The sequence below is a fragment of the Aspergillus clavatus genome, genomic scaffold (assembly GCF_000002715.2).
Source record: "Aspergillus clavatus NRRL 1 1099423829802 genomic scaffold, whole genome shotgun sequence".
Lineage (NCBI taxonomy): Eukaryota > Fungi > Ascomycota > Eurotiomycetes > Eurotiales > Aspergillaceae > Aspergillus > Aspergillus clavatus.
The window spans coordinates 414,982-431,204 of record NW_001517097.1 but is presented as its reverse complement, the minus strand read 5'-3'; the positions used below and the strand labels follow the sequence as shown (position 1 = coordinate 431,204).

The 16,223-nt window shown below is 51.7% G+C and overlaps 7 protein-coding genes across 7 annotated transcripts, besides 3 other annotated features; 4 read left to right on the top strand and 3 right to left on the bottom strand.

Annotated features, from left to right (window-relative positions):
* Positions 1-302: 302 nt before the first annotated feature.
* Positions 303-1,757, top strand: slu7 (mRNA splicing protein SLU7; the record flags this gene model as incomplete). Its single annotated transcript, XM_001270696.1, has 1 exon — positions 303-1,757. The coding sequence occupies one exon, from the start codon at positions 303-305 to the stop codon at positions 1,755-1,757; it is 1,455 nt and encodes a 484-aa protein (XP_001270697.1).
* A 632-nt stretch (positions 1,758-2,389) lies between these two features.
* On the top strand, positions 2,390-3,026 carry ACLA_034730 (60S ribosomal protein eL37; the record flags this gene model as incomplete). The annotated part of the gene is made up of 4 exons (XM_001270695.1): positions 2,390-2,393; positions 2,474-2,536; positions 2,677-2,748; positions 2,887-3,026. The coding sequence occupies 4 exons, from the start codon at positions 2,390-2,392 to the stop codon at positions 3,024-3,026; spliced, it is 279 nt and encodes a 92-aa protein (XP_001270696.1).
* A 493-nt stretch (positions 3,027-3,519) lies between these two features.
* ACLA_034720 (uncharacterized protein) lies at positions 3,520-4,793 on the bottom strand (the record flags this gene model as incomplete). The annotated part of the gene is made up of 3 exons (XM_001270694.1): positions 3,520-3,846; positions 3,928-4,410; positions 4,584-4,793. 3 exons carry the CDS (start codon positions 4,791-4,793, stop codon positions 3,520-3,522), a joined length of 1,020 nt encoding a protein of 339 aa, XP_001270695.1.
* A 932-nt stretch (positions 4,794-5,725) lies between these two features.
* Positions 5,726-5,752: a microsatellite.
* Positions 5,753-6,156: 404 nt separating this feature from the next.
* Positions 6,157-8,549, top strand: ACLA_034710 (putative C6 transcription factor (Gal4); the record flags this gene model as incomplete). Its single annotated transcript, XM_001270693.1, has 6 exons — positions 6,157-6,285; positions 6,339-6,433; positions 6,492-6,811; positions 6,876-7,564; positions 7,626-8,110; positions 8,180-8,549. 6 exons carry the CDS (start codon positions 6,157-6,159, stop codon positions 8,547-8,549), a joined length of 2,088 nt encoding a protein of 695 aa, XP_001270694.1.
* Positions 8,550-8,626: 77 nt separating this feature from the next.
* On the bottom strand, positions 8,627-11,042 carry ACLA_034700 (sugar porter family MFS transporter; the record flags this gene model as incomplete). Its single annotated transcript, XM_001270692.1, has 12 exons — positions 8,627-8,782; positions 8,873-8,999; positions 9,118-9,214; positions 9,310-9,559; positions 9,609-9,664; positions 9,718-9,808; positions 9,859-10,301; positions 10,353-10,398; positions 10,448-10,512; positions 10,561-10,701; positions 10,753-10,897; positions 10,962-11,042. 12 exons carry the CDS (start codon positions 11,040-11,042, stop codon positions 8,627-8,629), a joined length of 1,698 nt encoding a protein of 565 aa, XP_001270693.1.
* Positions 9,038-9,062: a microsatellite.
* Positions 11,043-12,298: 1,256 nt separating the features above from the next.
* Positions 12,299-12,322: a microsatellite.
* Positions 12,323-12,347: 25 nt separating this feature from the next.
* ACLA_034690 (DJ-1/PfpI family protein) lies at positions 12,348-13,198 on the top strand (the record flags this gene model as incomplete). Its single annotated transcript, XM_001270691.1, has 2 exons — positions 12,348-12,876; positions 12,993-13,198. 2 exons carry the CDS (start codon positions 12,348-12,350, stop codon positions 13,196-13,198), a joined length of 735 nt encoding a protein of 244 aa, XP_001270692.1.
* Positions 13,199-13,947: 749 nt separating this feature from the next.
* On the bottom strand, positions 13,948-15,618 carry ACLA_034680 (OTU family ubiquitin thioesterase; the record flags this gene model as incomplete). The annotated part of the gene is made up of 6 exons (XM_001270690.1): positions 13,948-14,026; positions 14,086-14,529; positions 14,586-14,857; positions 14,948-15,213; positions 15,267-15,330; positions 15,394-15,618. 6 exons carry the CDS (start codon positions 15,616-15,618, stop codon positions 13,948-13,950), a joined length of 1,350 nt encoding a protein of 449 aa, XP_001270691.1.
* Positions 15,619-16,223: the final 605 nt, after the last annotated feature.

Here is a 16,223-nt window from a genome sequence, read left to right as displayed (position 1 = left end):
ATGTCATTGGCATGCAAAAGGTGACCGCATCTCAAGGATCCCCGGCGACTATGTTTGTCGCCTTAACTGTTGCTCGTGACAGAGAGTTTACGCGTTGTCAAAGCACATGGAAACGCCTAGTCACGTGATTCATTCCGGTATTATGAGCCGTTTTTGAACAACCTCGACCGGCGCAGGATTGGCAGTCTAGAGCAAGAGCGGAGGTGGCGGATCTCCACGAAGCGTCTTAATCTGAACCTCACATCCCGAAACTTTCAGCTGGCTGCAATATCAACTCCTCACTTTTTTTTAAAGCTATCATAATGTCGTCGCGAAAACCGGCTGACGTGGCGTCGAAAGAGCGCAACGAATATATCCCATCCTTCATCGCGAAGAAACCGTTCTATATCGACGATGAGTCGTCAGCTAACGATTACCTCGAGCATCAACGTCTTCAAAAACAAGCAACAGACCAATCGAGATGGTACGACCGTGGGAAGCGCGCTGGTCCAGCCGCCACCAAGTATCGCAAAGGCGCTTGCGAGAATTGTGGTGCCATGACACATAAAACGAAAGAGTGTCTAAGTAGACCCCGCAAACTTGGTGCTAAATGGACTGGCAAGGATATTCAGGCAGACGAGGTAGTACAGAATGTTGAACTGGGATGGGATGCCAAAAGAGATCGGTGGAACGGTTATGATCCCAGCGAATACAAGCAGGTGGTGGAGGAGTACGAGGAGATCGAAAAATTGAAGCGCATTACCAAAAGCGACGATCCTGACGGGACACGGTTGATTACAGATGTCGAAGGCGACGAGGAGGATGTTGCTACGGAAGAGGCCCGCTACGCAGAGGAATCGGATATGGGAAGACAACAAAGTACTGCGACTCGCAACCTGCGAATCCGAGAGGACACCGCGAAATATCTACTTAATCTTGATCTCGATTCGGCGAAATATGATCCGAAGACACGGCGAATGGTCGACATGGGTGCGCAGGATGATCAAGCTGCAGCACTTGTTGCCGAGGAAAACTTCGTTCGGGCTTCCGGCGATGCTGCCGAGTTTGAGAGAGCTCAAAAATATGCCTGGGAGTCGCAGGAGCGTGGAAATCGAAAGATTCATCTTCAGGCGAACCCTACGTCTGGTGAGATTCTGCGGAAGAGGGAGCAGGCTGAAAGTGAGGCAAAGCGTCAAGCCCAGCGGCAGGCTCTGCTGGCGAAATACGGTGGCGAGGAACATCTCCAACATACACCCCTACGAGATGCCATGGTCATCGAGAACGAGAAATTTGTTGAGTATGACGAGACTGGTGCCATCAAGGGTGCGCCGAAGAACGCAGTCAAGTCCAAATATCCGGAGGATGTGATGGTGAACAATCATACAACTGTATTTGGTAGTTGGTGGCAAGACTTCCAGTGGGGTTACGCTTGCTGTTACTCAACCGTGAAGAACAGTTACTGTACAGGAGAAGATGGCAAGAAAGCATTTGAGGAAGCCGAGATGAGAGCGCAAGGCTTGCTGCGTGGGCCTGAGGGAGACGCCAACCATACTCCCAAGCCAGACGAACAGACCAGCAACGATCCCGAGGCTGATGCTGCAGATGCTGCCGATGCTGCCGACGACCGCGACTCCCGCAAAGCGGACTCCAGCATCAACCCCAGGAAGAGAACAATGATGGAGTTGCAGTCCGGTATCAGTGAGGAAGAGATAGAGTCCTACAAGCGGAGCCGTCTAGCCGCTGAGGATCCCATGGCTGCATTCATAGGGAAGGAATGATGATAAGACCAGCAAGCATTCGTTCATATTCTGATTGTTTCACACATTGTTGCATATCGAAAAGGGCGTTAGGTGATTTCTTTATGGTTCGACTACTCAATACCCATTTTGATTATAAACAGAAATATAGCTTTACTTTTTAAGTCAAGATCAATATTAGTAGGGGATTCGAGCGTGCATATAGAACTGAGCGGTGCTGCTCTATTTTTCCATGCTACTACAAGCTTGGTACCTATCGATGGCAGTGTTCTCCAAAATGTTAGAACATACAGGACTAAGGACGAAGAAGGCTAGCATTAATTTGAAGCGGCTAGTCCCATCCTGGAATAGTCGAGTGCCTAGTCTGCAGGGCGGAAATAAACCTCGGTCATGTGACTGTCAGATCTACTTAGACAAGTGAAGAATCACGGGACCAGGGCACAAGCCCTGGATACCACAACTCGCTTAGCGACACCCGCCCCAGATCTCAGCGCAACTTTCGATACCGCCCAGCGACGACGACAACGACAACCAGCCCTTCAACGGAATCGCCAGGTAAGTTGCTGCTCAGGGTGTTGCCGTCCGTTTTTGAGACCTTAGGGGAATTCTTGTGCTAATTTTTTTGCGTCAATTCTGCAGTTCCTTAATTCAAGATGAGTACGTGCAACCTCGATATCCCGCCGAACGCCGTTGGCCGTCCATTTCGAGAGAATTTAGCAGACTGACACCGATCACAGCGAAGGGTACCTCCAGCTTCGGCAAGCGCCACAACAAGTCCCACACCCTTTGCCGGCGTTGTGGTCAGTATTACACCTTTTTTCGAGATTGTCTCGGCGGAACAATACATGCGGAACTCCATCTGGGAGACGGTGTTGAAGAACAGCCGGGACGAAGGGATACGAAACAGATGGGCTAACAACTTTCGTTTTGGAACATCCAGGCCGCCGCTCCTTCCACATCCAGAAGTCGACTTGTGCCAACTGCGGTTACCCCGCCGCTAAGACTCGCAAGTGTACGAAACTCCCCGATATGAATTACCTCTCTCTTGCTTGAACGCGTGCTCGGTCGAATGCCGGTCGCCCATTCACAGCACGATGTGTTAGGAGTTTGAGTATTTGGATCGTTGGCTTACGGATTCTTGATATTACAGACAACTGGAGCGAGAAGGCCAAGCGCAGAAAGACCACCGGTTCCGGCAGAATGGCCCACCTCAAGGACGTCCACCGCCGCTTCAAGAACGGCTTCCAGGCCGGCACTCCCAAGGGCGCCCGCGGCCCCGAGAGCCAGTAAATCAATTTCGACGTCGCGTTTTCGTTCTCGGAGGCTGGAGAGGGCTGGTATGATATGGCCTGGCATTTGAAGTAAACCGGTTTCAATGCAAGGCGGAAAATGACGCTTTCCCATGGAGTTGGTGTTGGGACGGGTCTTTTCTTTTGCCGTCATAGCATTCTGTTCTAGATCAAAGAATAAAAGGGCACAAATTTGACGACAAGTGGAAGACCGATGAAAAATTTCCTGGAATTTCCCCGAGCGGAGAGTCAAAAGGGGAATGCACGCATGGAGTTCCTTTCTGTGATTTATGGCTGGCGAATATCCCATGTGGCAGATACAGTGTTGCGATACTTTTTTCCAATGCTATGATCTGCCTTGCTCAATTTACCCATTTTCACGCATTGTACAGGTTCCTTTTTACTTCTCTATAACAACCAGGTTATGTCATCTATTTTGCCCACATCGGCTGCCCGAGTCGAACACTCGTCTATCATCTGCGACCAGATGCCTTTCACTCTCCTCTTCCGAAGAGCCTGACGCCTCCGTCCCGTTGAATGAAGTACAGGACTTCTTTCTCCTCCCAGACGCCTTCAACATTCGCTCTGTCACCTCTGCCCCATGCGCCTCCTTTACTAATCCTTAACACGCCGCTGACGTCCCGCGCTGCTCCCGTTTCAAGACTGCGCAGCTGCATCACAATCTCAGCCCGGTGGGCCGATTCAATGGCAAATGCAGCATGCTCCACTTCCAATGGCGTCGCGGATTGCGGCGCAGACGCGGAGGCGTTGTGTATCAACGGCGAATCGGCGGCAAGAGTCAGAACGGTTGCATACGCATGCTATCATTCCTGAGGTTAGCCAAGTCCTCGAACAAACTTCTTCGGGGTGCTAGGCCTGGATCAGCCTCTGGGTAACCGTACCTGTTGTAATCCCATGATCCAATCCCCAATTTCTGTAGCGCCGATGCCTCTGTTGGGACCCGTGGCCGCGAGTAGCAGATCCGGTTGGTCGAGAATCAGTAATACCTCAGCTTCTTCCTCGTCGCCAGCCTTGGGGGTTTTCAGGTGTCCAATCACACCGGCGATATCCCTCTCGATCGCATCGAGCGCCGGCACGCCATTCCCTGAAAAGTGTAGTCGCGTTGTAGACGTATTCTCAGATGTGGTCGGGATTGTATTGGACACCGCGGGGCTCGGCCGCGACAGAGGCTGCGGAACTCGTCCCGGGACAGCGCCAGGTGCGGAGCGCAGAGGGAGAACTGTTCTGGAAGGAATGGCAGAAGGCGAAGGCGAGGGTGGAGGTATTGGCGAAGCTCTTGTTGGGGTAGGTGTGTATAATAGTTCTGACAGTCCGTCAACGAAGGCGAATTGGCCTTTGTCTGTAAGGCGCGCAAGATCCAAGCCCTAATCGTATGAACACCGCGTTAGATCATTAAAGATATTGGACGAAATAATAGCGATTCAGCCAAATAAGAAAATTTTCTGGTAACTGAAGAAAGGAATCATTTGAGGGAGGCCGAACTCACCAATCTCTTTGCCTCTGTCTTCCAAAAATCCCAACCCCGCAAAAAACTTACAAGCACAACTTTGCGCTTTTTCTGCCCCTCTACCCCATCACTGCCAAATGCAACGGAGCCTTGGGACGCGCTTAACGCGGCGTGGAGGAATCGCAGGACGAGCCAGTTTCCTGTTGCATCTAGCACGGAGGACAGGACGGTGAGGGATGACTGGGGCAGGGAGGTAACATATGGTGAGAGGAGAGGTGGGATTGCTGGTTGGGAGGGCATGGTTCGAGGCCGCTCGCTTCTCAGTGATAGAAGGACCTGTGCGCGATTGGTGACTTGAAATGGTGGGTTTGACAATGAGGTCCCTCTAAAATTAATCGTGCAGTGTTTTTTTTTTTTTTCTTCTTCTTTCTGAATAGTGTCTGGAGGATGACGTTGTGTAGCAAAACGTCCTGTGAGTAGTATGACTGATTGGCTGCTATCTCAATTGGTGCCTTGGGTGCCTCAGGCACCTCACCGGTGTGGTTGTTGATGCCTCACTCAAAGGCGATGATAGATGTCGCTGAACATAGATTCTTTTAGTTTGTTGTGTAAGTTGCACAGAAACTAGAGCGGCCAATACAAATGTTGGTACCGTCGATCAACAAGGGAGATGGAAGATGGTTACCTATGGACTTCAAAGTCCAGATATATATGTAGACGGGGAGTTCTCTCAAAATATACTTCGTCCACTAGATGTGGGTTCGAGTACGCGTAGATCCATTTAATCGCAGGAGGCTATGACTACCATCAGATGGAGCAAATTGTCCAACACACTGATACTATCTAACCACGTCTGAATTGTCCAGATTACCGTATTATTGTTCACGTTGTAGTCCCTCTGCAAGAATACTGTAGCTACTGAGAACTATAGCCGTACCGATTGATGTATGCTAGCCCATACATAATTGGCTGTCGAAGGAAGCATTGCATCAATCAAGGAGAATTTAGTATTCTTCTAGTAACAGAATACTATATAACCGATGTCCACGAGGTATTTCTTCCTCGTCTCGCACAGGAAATAACAATTCTGTCCAGCTGTCAACCTGAACCTGGTACTCGAACGTGCCTGAGGAGAGAACATTTGCATTGTTGCGATTCGACAAAATTTTCCGCCCATCACCTGACTGCTGCGGATTCCCCCACACTCACCTTGGAACTCCTCAGTTCAGCTTGATCATGATCATGATCATGATCATGATTGTGATCGTGATCGTGAAGCTGTGATGCAGTACGCAGAAATCTAAAGCTCAATCATCAAAGGCAGCCTTCTCCTATTTCCCTCCCTATGGGTTCGGAAGGTCCGTTCATCTGTCCGTCTTCGTTGTGCGGTCCTTGAAGCGTGGATCATATACTCCTGTTCCTATGCCGATCGTGAGTTAGCCCCACGAACTCCTCTGCGGATGTCTATGCCTCTTGTCTTGGTATTGAGATCCAACTGAGGTCAGCCTTGGCCACAGAGGTGGCGGGGACAGTCAAAGAAAAGATGAAGGAAAGATCAGCTCTGATAGCTAACCATTCTGTTCCTTCAGATGCCACCAGTCTGGTGTAATATACGACACACACCTAACTTACTTTATCAGAAAAGAAACCACTTTCGTTAAAAATGGCCAGTACTCGTGATTCCCACTCCTATGCTGTAAGTTCACCGCGTTCGACTGTCCGAAGCCAGAAAGTCTCGGTTGTTGACTCGTCTTCCTTGAAGTGTGATGAGTGCCGCATGCGAAAGTCTAGGGTATGTTCTATTCCTTCATCTCCGCAATGTGAAGCTCAATTAACATCCGCCAGTGTTCCAAAGAACGACCAGTCTGTGCACAGTGCAAGCAATTGAACAAGGAGTGCAGTTACAGCCCGAAGATTACCCGGAGTCCTCTGACTCGACAGTGCGTTGTATCTCCAATGCTCTGCAGTTGTAACAGAACAGCTAACTGATGCGATTAGACATCTAACGTTCGTTGAAGAACGCCTGCAGGCTTTTGAAACAGCACTGGGGAGACTGTTTCCTGGCGGCGACTTGGATGCCACTGTTCGTTCTCTGCTCCAAGACCAAGATGTCGTGCAGAAGCCTGGGACTTCATCCAAGTCCTCGTCAAGGCACTCGACTCCGGCCAAAGTGGAGGCAGATCGGACCGAGCCAGCTCCAGAAGCTCTTCCGCAACAGGCGGACGGGTTTGACTGGGCAGAGAATAGGATCACAGTAGGCGACCTGACTGATGGAATGGCCGCATTGTCTATCAAACCCGAAGGAACTGGCTATTTCGGTCCGTTATTTTCTACCCTCTCCCCTTGTCCCAAATATCCTCCGTGGTTATTGATTCTTTATAGGGGCCTCTTCAAGTGTGGTGCCTCTTCGAGCATTGCTGAAACATGGCTTTGACCTCAACTTTCCTTCAGAACCGAACAAGTCAAACCTGACAACAAGAGTGCCGTTGAAAAGCCAACTTCTAAGCACTGCGCCTTCCGGGCTGATCGAGCAAGCCTTCATGGATGCCTTCTTCCTCAACTACCACACCAGCTACCCATTTGTACATGAAGCGACCTTCAAAGCACAATTCTATGAACAGATTCCCCGCCCACATGGACAGGCGTGGCAGATCCTCCTCAATGCGATATTAGCGCTTGGAGCCTGGAGCATTGGAGATGATAACTCAGACCTCGACATTACTTTCTACCAGGAAGCCAGAAGCCATCTGCAGCAAGTATCCGTGTTTGAAACGGGGAACTTAACCCTCATCCTGGCCCTGTTACTTCTTAGCAACTATGCACAGAAAAGGAACAAGCCGAACACCGGCTGGAACTTCCTGGGCCTGGCTGTCCGAATGGCGATGAGTCTTGGGCTTCACAAGGAGTTTCCAGGATGGAAGATCAGCCTTCTGCAGCGTGAGATGAGGAGACGGCTGTGGTGGGGCGTGTACATATTCGACAGCGGTGCGGCGAAGACTTTTGGCAGACCGATTCTCTTACCGGAGGATAGCGTTATGGATTCAAAGCACGTTCTTAACATTCATGATGAGGTAGCACGCATTTCCTCTACAGATACGGGTCCATGAACCTAAGTGCTGACATCAAGACTAGGCCCTTACATCAACCACCACCACGCTTCCACCCGAAGTAAACGGACCCACCGTCTACTCCGGCATGATCGCTCAGGCAAAATTCCACCTGCACTCCAACAGCGTCTACCAGCGCCTGATCTCCACCCCGAGCCTCACCGCCGAGGAAACCCTCAGTCTCCAGGCCCCCATGGAGGAGTGGTACAACGGACTCCCGCATTATTTCAAGCAGCCTATCACCACACCGGAGTCGGACAACTTCGCGCTCGTCCGCAACAGGCTCATGTGGCGCGACTGGAATCTGCGCATCTTGCTCTATCGGCCCATTCTCCTGCGCTGGGCGTCGAGGAGGTGGACGCCGAACCCCAACTCGCCGCCGGAACCCGAGGACCCGCTCGAAACGGAGTGCAGGATGCTCTGTCTACGACATGCACGGTGGACCATCTCCTCCATCTCTGATTTTGTCAATAATCATATCTGCACGAGACTGGGGGCTTGGTATATGCTGTACGTTTTGCTTTCTTCTTTTGGGCCATACCAACACGTGGAATTTGATTTCTAACACTTGGAATACAGGTACTTCCTCTTCCAGGCGGGTTTGATCCCCATCATCCTGCTCATGACCGATCCCACCAGCACAGACGCGCCCGCCTGGCTGCAGGATGTGGAGACTACAAAGAAGCTGCTCACGCACCCATCGCTGAGCAACAACCGACTCGCGACCCGCTGCCTGGACGTCGTCAATAGACTCTGCTCCCCCGCCTACACCTCCGCCGTGACCGAGGGGTCGACTGCGCAGCCGCCGATCCTGATGCAGTTCTCGGACCAATTGCTCAACAATCCCATGTTTGGGAGTATGTTTCCGGACGTGGACCAAGAGCTGAATATCGGGGGCATGGATTTCTCGGACTGGGTGAACTTTACGCCACATGCGGGGTTTCAATGATCCCTTATCCTCATCATCAATCATAAGCTTCAACAGAGAACATAGAGAATCTCCCCCCAGTTACAGCGGAAGAAACACTAGACGGCGTGTTCAGCGTGCTGCGCAAACGGCCGTTTATCGAGATCCTGATCCACAGATCGCGTCCCCCGTAATTCGGCTTCGATCTGCACGATGCGCTCCTTCTCATCGTGGGCAACCGTGTCGCCAAATATGAGATCCATGTCCTCGAGGGTCTAGCAGCCGTATTTGATGTTAGCCTGATATATCGATCACACTTCCATGGGCTGGGGCCTTGCCGGGGGCGGGGGAGGAGGGGACCGAACCTTTCCACGCGTTTCTGGGATGCAAAAGAACGTGAATGCCAGAGCCAAGAGACAGAATGCCGCGAAGAAGATATACGTGCCGTAGGTGATGGACTCGAGCATATCCGGGGTCACCAGGCCGATGACACTAGAGTAGAGAATAGTGTTAGCCAGCACAAGATGGCGCAGCCCAGGCCAGGCCAGGCCAGGCAAGCCACGGCCATGAATATATGAATTAAATGCACATAGCATTGAAAGGAACATACAAATTGCACATCCAGGTCGCAGAGGTCGTAATCGAGATGGCCTTGGAGCGAATAGAGAGATTGAAGATCTCCGACGGCAGGACCCAGCCGATAGGTGCTAATCACACATGAAGTCAGCAACGCCCTCCCAGGGGGCCCAAATCCCAATCCACAGAGGGTTACCGCGAGGGGGAAGGGGAGGGGGGAACCGACCAAAAGAATACGAGAAGTTGATATCGTAGATGTAGATGAACGCGATGCCGGCCCACCCGGCTGATTTGTGGTTTACGAGATCCGATCCGTAGCCACCGATGATCCCGCCCACGATCGCCAGGGAGATGCAGGTGCCCACGGCCCCCGACATCAAGAGCGCACGGCGACCGACCTTGTCGATCAGGAAGAGGGCGGGGAGCGTGCTGAGGCAGTTGACGATGCCGTAAACGCCGGTGGCGAGGAGGGAGGTCTGCGCGCGTCAAGAGATAGCCGTCGCCTGCGAGGATGGATGGACTTACTGTGTTCCCGTCGAGGCCGAGTTGGGCGAAGATTGTGGGCGCGTAGTAAATCATCGCTGTCATAAATGTTAGTGGAAGGATCCTGTGAGAGAAGCGGTGGTCGGGGTACCGTTGCATCCCATGAATTGCTGGAAGAACATGACCGTGCAGCCGATCGCCAGGCGTTTGAAGCGCACCCACGTCGTCAAGAAAGATAGATACTGGCTCAAGTTAGAAAAACTGTATCGACGGCGAGAGGCTACGAACTCACCTCGGCAGCATGCAATCGCACCCCAGACATGTTAGGGAAATGCTCCCGTACAAACGTGTTCTCCAGCATGATCGAAGCCTTGATCTCAAGATACTCGTTGACAAGGACCGGGGAGTCCCTTGCGCTCCGTCTCAACTTTGATAGTGCGTGCAAGGCCGCCTCGTCGCGTTCCTTCATCATCAACCATCGGGGTGTGTCGGGGAAGAAGAGCATGCCTAGTCCCAGGATCATGGCTGGTACGAGTTGAAGTGCCAATGGCAGTCTCCACGAGACTTCGGACTGGCCTTCGCAGCCACCAGACGGTACATCATGGTAGGGATCAAAGACAGGCGAAGACTTGGATGTACCGGTGTAGGGGACATTCGGGGCACAGCGCGATCCGCCGATGTAATTGGTGCCATAGTTGATCCAGTAGCTAACCAGAATGCCGATGGTGATAGGAACTAGCGAGTCTGGTTAGTATTGCAGTGGCAGAGCAAAAAGAGGGAACTTACGCTGCTGGATAACAACAAGACTACCCCGGATCTCGGCCACAGAAACCTGGTAATTCGTGAGTACCCTGTGAATTGAGCTGCTCTGGGGCTCATACCTCTGAAATGTAGAGTGGCACTACCATCGTTAACTGACCAACCGCCAGTCCTGCGATAGCCCTACCTAAACAAATCAGTACCGGCTATCGGGCACTTATACCAGGTAGCATACCAGCAAAGAGCATCGGAATAGTCACTGCACCACACTGGATGGCTGAGCCAACGACAAAAACGACAACAGCTATGTTGATTGAATGTTTGCGACCCAGTCTATCGGCAATGGGCCCGTTGATGAGGGAGCCCAACCAAGCAGCTTGCAAGACATGAGTATCACTTGCAGATGGGTAGCAGAAGGAAAACCCACCGAGCAGAAGTGTCGACACAAACCATCCCTTGAAGCCACTGTCTGTGTAGACACGAGGGAATCGCGCCCCGAAGGATTCCATCGTGATGACTCCAGAGATGACACCTTGGTCATAGCCGAAGAGCAACCCCCCGAGGGTTGAGAACTGCCGGTCTAGTCGTTAGTTCTCAGCCGTCTTTTCGTAAAGGAGAAAGCACAATCCGACTGACCGACGCGACTCCTAGGAGATAGGGATTCTGATAGATGAGCGAAAAGCCCCCTTGGGGCGTGTCGACCATGTCGGAAGGCATATTGCTCGCTTAGTAGCAGTAGATACCGCGAATAACACAACAAGCTCTCTGTCTCTGGCTTCCCAAAGTCGATGTCGGATATCATCGCACGAGGCAAGTTGTAAATCAACAACCATCTCCGCACTTCAAGGACAAACCCGCCATGATATCAACAACAACTCTCTCGGCAAACGGAGTTGTGTGCTCCGTGTTCCAAAGCTTCTAACTGACAGAAGGGCACACATGGATGATCGGATCGGCAGCGATACCACGTCCCACGAGTGACGACTGACGCGCTACGTTGGGGCAGGGAGAGTAGATAGTAGAGACATGGGGTACGAAATGCGGGGAGATGGTTGTGAGCCTCTGATGGAGGATTTGCTCCATTCGGGTTACATTCCTTGCTTGACGCCATGTAACCAGTTAAAAGTAGGTCAGGATGTCCTTGCTGCTTAGTGAGACGGTGAGACAGAGCGGTTGGAGAGGATTGTGGCTTGTAGACTAGTTGTGATGCGGTAGAGTGCTGATCGACATGTCTCACGTCAGAAGCCAAGCATGGTGGGTGGGAGAGAGAAAGAGCTGGGAGTGGATGGTTAGCCTCTAAGCCTCTTAATAGGGAGAACAAAGCAATATACTATACATATAAAATCCATGACTTACTAACAGGAATGTTGGGGATAAAGAAGTCCGCATGAGTCGGTCTGGATTGATGAAACCATTGCAAGCCACCAGACCTGTGTGATCTGCCTGTAGCATCACAAGGCACATTCTTAACCTCCTTCATCTTGGAGAATACTGTATGTCTGTATCCATTGATGATGAATGATAGAGAACCAATAACAAAAGATGATGATGATGGTGATGCTGATTCTGATTCGAAACAAAGAAAGAGAAAGCAGCTAAGAGATGTTTCCGAAACCGTATGATGTGTAGAGTCCAGTAATACTAGGCACCATCGGTCCTAAGAATCACCAGTGTCATAACTCATATCTGATATCTGCTCAATTCTGCGCATTCTCCCGTCCAGCAGGGTCGGAATCCCTGAGAGTCTAGCTTTCACCATTGAAACTACTTTCCCTTCCGGTCGATCCAGGGTTGAGGCTGCTGTCATTCTAACTCAATTGCATGTCATACCCTCACTCACTCACTACACTGTCTCTCTTTCTCTCTCTCTTTATAACCTCATTCTCTCCCCTCTCCCTCCCTCCCTCCCCCCCCTTCTCTTTATACCCCCCATCCCTCCCTCCCTCCCTCTCTCTCTCTCTCTCCCCCTATTCATCTCTACCATCTCTACCATCTCTCATCTCTCATATCTCAACCATCAAAATGTCCCCCCCACTCCGCATCGGCGTCCTCCTGGTCAACACCGTCCAACTCCTTGACCTCGCCGCCGTCGACCTCTTCTACATGATCGACCCCTCCTACCTCTCCGCCTGCTCCCTCCCCAAACCGCTCATCGACCTCGGCCGCCCCGTCCAAATCCACTACATCGGCAAATCCGGCCCCAACACCCACCAGGACACCACCTCCAACCTCTCCCTGCAACTCACAGCCTCCCTCACCGACAAGGCCGTGCAGCCCCACGCCCTCGACATCCTCCTCATCCCCGGCCCGGAACCCTCCACCGTCCCCGACGACGCGTACCTGGATTTCGTGCGCGCGCACCACGACGCTGGCACGCATGTCCTGAGTATCTGCACGGGCATCCTGGTCGTCGCGCACGCCGGTATTGCCAATGGGAAGCGCGCCACGGGCCCGCGCATGCTCGTGCCCATGCTGAGGGAGAATTTTCCCGACGTGGCGGTGTGGGATGCGTCGCGGCGGGTGGTGCGCGATGGCAATCTTTGGTGTAGTGGTATGTTTTCTCTCTCCCGTCTCTTGTCCTTTCCTTGGAAACACAAAATTTCATCGGTAGTGCCACGTATTTTGAGACCAGCAGTGGGGGACTGAACTGACAAACATAACATATAGGCGGCATTACCAATGGCCATGATCTCGTCGCCCAGTATCTCAGGACTATCGTTGCCGAACCCCTTGTCAAGACCATCCTCGCCATGGCGGATGTGCCGGAGCGGAGCCTGAGTTATGAAAGCGCCGTCACGACCGATAACTTTTTCTTTCTGTGGCAGGTGCTTAAGGCGTTGCCTACCATGCTGTTTCGTTCCATCAAGGGATAATTTGTCCCGCGAATGATGATGATGGTTGTTCATCTCGAATCACTCCCCTCTGCTCAAACTTCTCTCCTCTATTGTTAGCCTTTGGAGTTTTGGTGTTTCTTGGCTTGTCGTATCTAGAAATTCTCTTGTTTTAATCTCAATGCACCTGGAGGTGTCAGAATTGACTGGGGCCTGGTGCTCGGCTCAGCCCGAACCTGCCGAGTTAATACATCTCTTCAATCGCTGGATAACCGGTAGGACATGCACACTCAATCACGTAGACAGCAACCCGCTGGAGCACAGTATGGAGATGGGAGTCATTCTTGTCTTTGTTTGAGAAACTACCAACGAGAAATCCGCCTCCGTGCATTACTGGTCAGATGCCTCTGAAATCGCGACGATGCCGCCCTCACACGAACAAGGAGATAATATAAAAACAATTGGAAACGAAAGTCATCCGAGCACGCTCAACCGATGCAACACCCAAGGAAAGCGCTAAACGGGGAAACCACGCGAGATGCACCAACACATCTCCACCTCACCAGCAGGCTAGAGTAATGGAATAGACAAAAAGAATGCGTTGCGGCAAGAGCATAAATCATCGCGTGCATAAAGAAACACTGTTCGAAGACCAATAGTCACATCGGGATGGGATGGGATTGAGGCCTGGAACAGTCTCCACGGTCAAAGTCGTGACGGCACGGGTCAGTCGAGGCAAAATGTACCACCTAAGTGGATCCATTATCCGGCTGATTTCTCCTGGAGTTTTTCTACTTTCGAGACTCATTGGGTTCCCAATGGATCGGTTCAAAGTCCTGATTCTGAAAGTGGGCCTGGTTGTACGGGGAGCTAAACAATGGGGTCAGCATTCAAACGCTGGTCTTCACAAGAACCAACAGCCGACTCACTTTTTAAATGGTGTGGTGACAGGAAGAGAGTGGTTAAGGTTCTGTTTCATGACCAGGGGATTCAGCCGAATCTGGGGTCCATCAGACGACCGACTGGGTAACGAGTTCATTGGCGGCGGCGGTCCAGACATCCTGGGGGGTGATGGCGTTGATACAGGAATAGCAGATGGGGGACTCGGCATGGCAGGCGGGAACATCTCATGGGGCGAAGATACGCGGTAGGGGCTCGATGGTGCCGGGGACATGGGCGCGGGAGCGGCAGGTGCCATGGCAAACGAAGGGTCCATCATGAGGCCAGGAATCGACATCAAACTAGAGTTCACGTCGAACGAGAGAGCGCCTTGTTCCCAAGGAGAGAAATTGGTCGTCATTCCGTATTGGTAAGCAACCACGGGTTCCATATTCACAGTCGGTTCGACACGGTAAAGGATGTCATAATGGCCACTATGACACGGTTGTTAACTCGGCAACCCTTCATATAGTGTTCCGATCCAACTTACGGGCGGTACAAAAGTCGAATCGTTGCAGAGGTTGATCGGCTGGGTGTCAACAGGTGTGGGGTGACCGCATCGCCTGCGCTGCGGTCAAGATACAGAATCTCCACTGCGAACCCAGATCCCTCAATCACACCATCGACCAATGCTTGGAGCCCGACCTCATCGATCTCTGTTTTCACCGTCTCGACTCGTGTGGCGCAATACTGATCTAGGGGCAGAGACAAAAACGCCTGATACCGATGAGGATTGAGTTTCATCCAGGCGCTTGTGAGGAGCTGTCATTTACCAAGTCACAAATTGTCAGCCGTCAAGCTCGGGGCCTGGACAAAGCAGTGGGGTATAGGTAGCTCTCTGGGTTCACTGACTCTGAAATGTGTGATGATAGCGCTCGAATTATATTCAATGTTGAAAGCATCCACCAGAAACGACTCGTCGCGTGCGCCGTTCTGGATGGCTTCTGAAACTTGGGTGAAGACCTGCTCAGTGGCTTCCACAAAGATCTCATACAAATGTTCCTGTTGGCCGACCTGGTCGAGGAGGGAGCTCAAAGACTTAATCCGGAGTAATTCGCGGTGCACCTGCAGCGTATCCCGAAGATTGAAGAGACATTCAAAATAGCCGAACGCAACCGCTGTCGGAATGTCAGCATAAGGAGAGTTGTCAAAGCCAAGCTTCGAGGCTCACCTCGCCAGCCACAGTTTCCGTCCCCCTTCATAATACGCGAGAAAGGATGTGTCACAGCGAGCGCCTGTTCCATGACATGTCAGATCACACATTGTTCGATGGAAGAGAGTAGACCGTGAATTCATACGCTGGTTTTTGTGGCGTAGGTGGGATCGGCATTCGCATAGTCCAGTGCTATGGTACTGCTCGACTGTTTGGCAGACACCAGGGGACCCTTTCGTATTCGATTGTCAGCTGGGCTTGACTGTACACAGGGTCCTGCCGGCAAGGGAAGGCTCACCTGGACGTCCGGTGCGAACTCGTTCGAAAGCTCCTGGAACCGCTTCATTTCATCGGGCGATAAGGTATTCATGTTGTACCGTGGTGTAGAACGAGAGGAGAGGGAGCTTGAGAATCCGGGATTAAGAAAAGTAGCAGGGTGAAGATCTTGTTGATATAAGGTGAAGGCCAAGTCCTGCCTACCCGGGAAATGGTTCAAAGGGCCGAGATGATTCCAAGGAAGGTCCGATAAGGACATGGCACGTATCGAGATGAATTGCTAAGCTGCGCGAGCCTTGAGTGCCAGGTGGTTTCACGAAAGACTACTGACTATTAGATGCCTGGGGTAGGCAAGGTCGGACATGTCAGTCAGTTCCTTCCATTTTCAGACCAACAAAAGCAGGTTCATGGCGAACAATGAAGTAAACATACCAAGCAAGGAAGCATGCATCGTTCAGTGCAGTATTGAGAAGGACTTGGTTTTCGCTTGATGTTCTCGGTGGATGCGGCGCAGACAATCCGAGGTTCTATACTCTTTCAGTTAGTGAGGCCGATCAATCTTCAAGGAATGTTGCACAAGGCGTCATGAGTGGAGACGACAGTAAGATGGCGGACGGCCCATGTGAGATACAATCATATAAGATCGCAAAAAAAAGTGGCGGATAGGCCAATCATAGGGGGAGGGGAGGGGCATCAGTG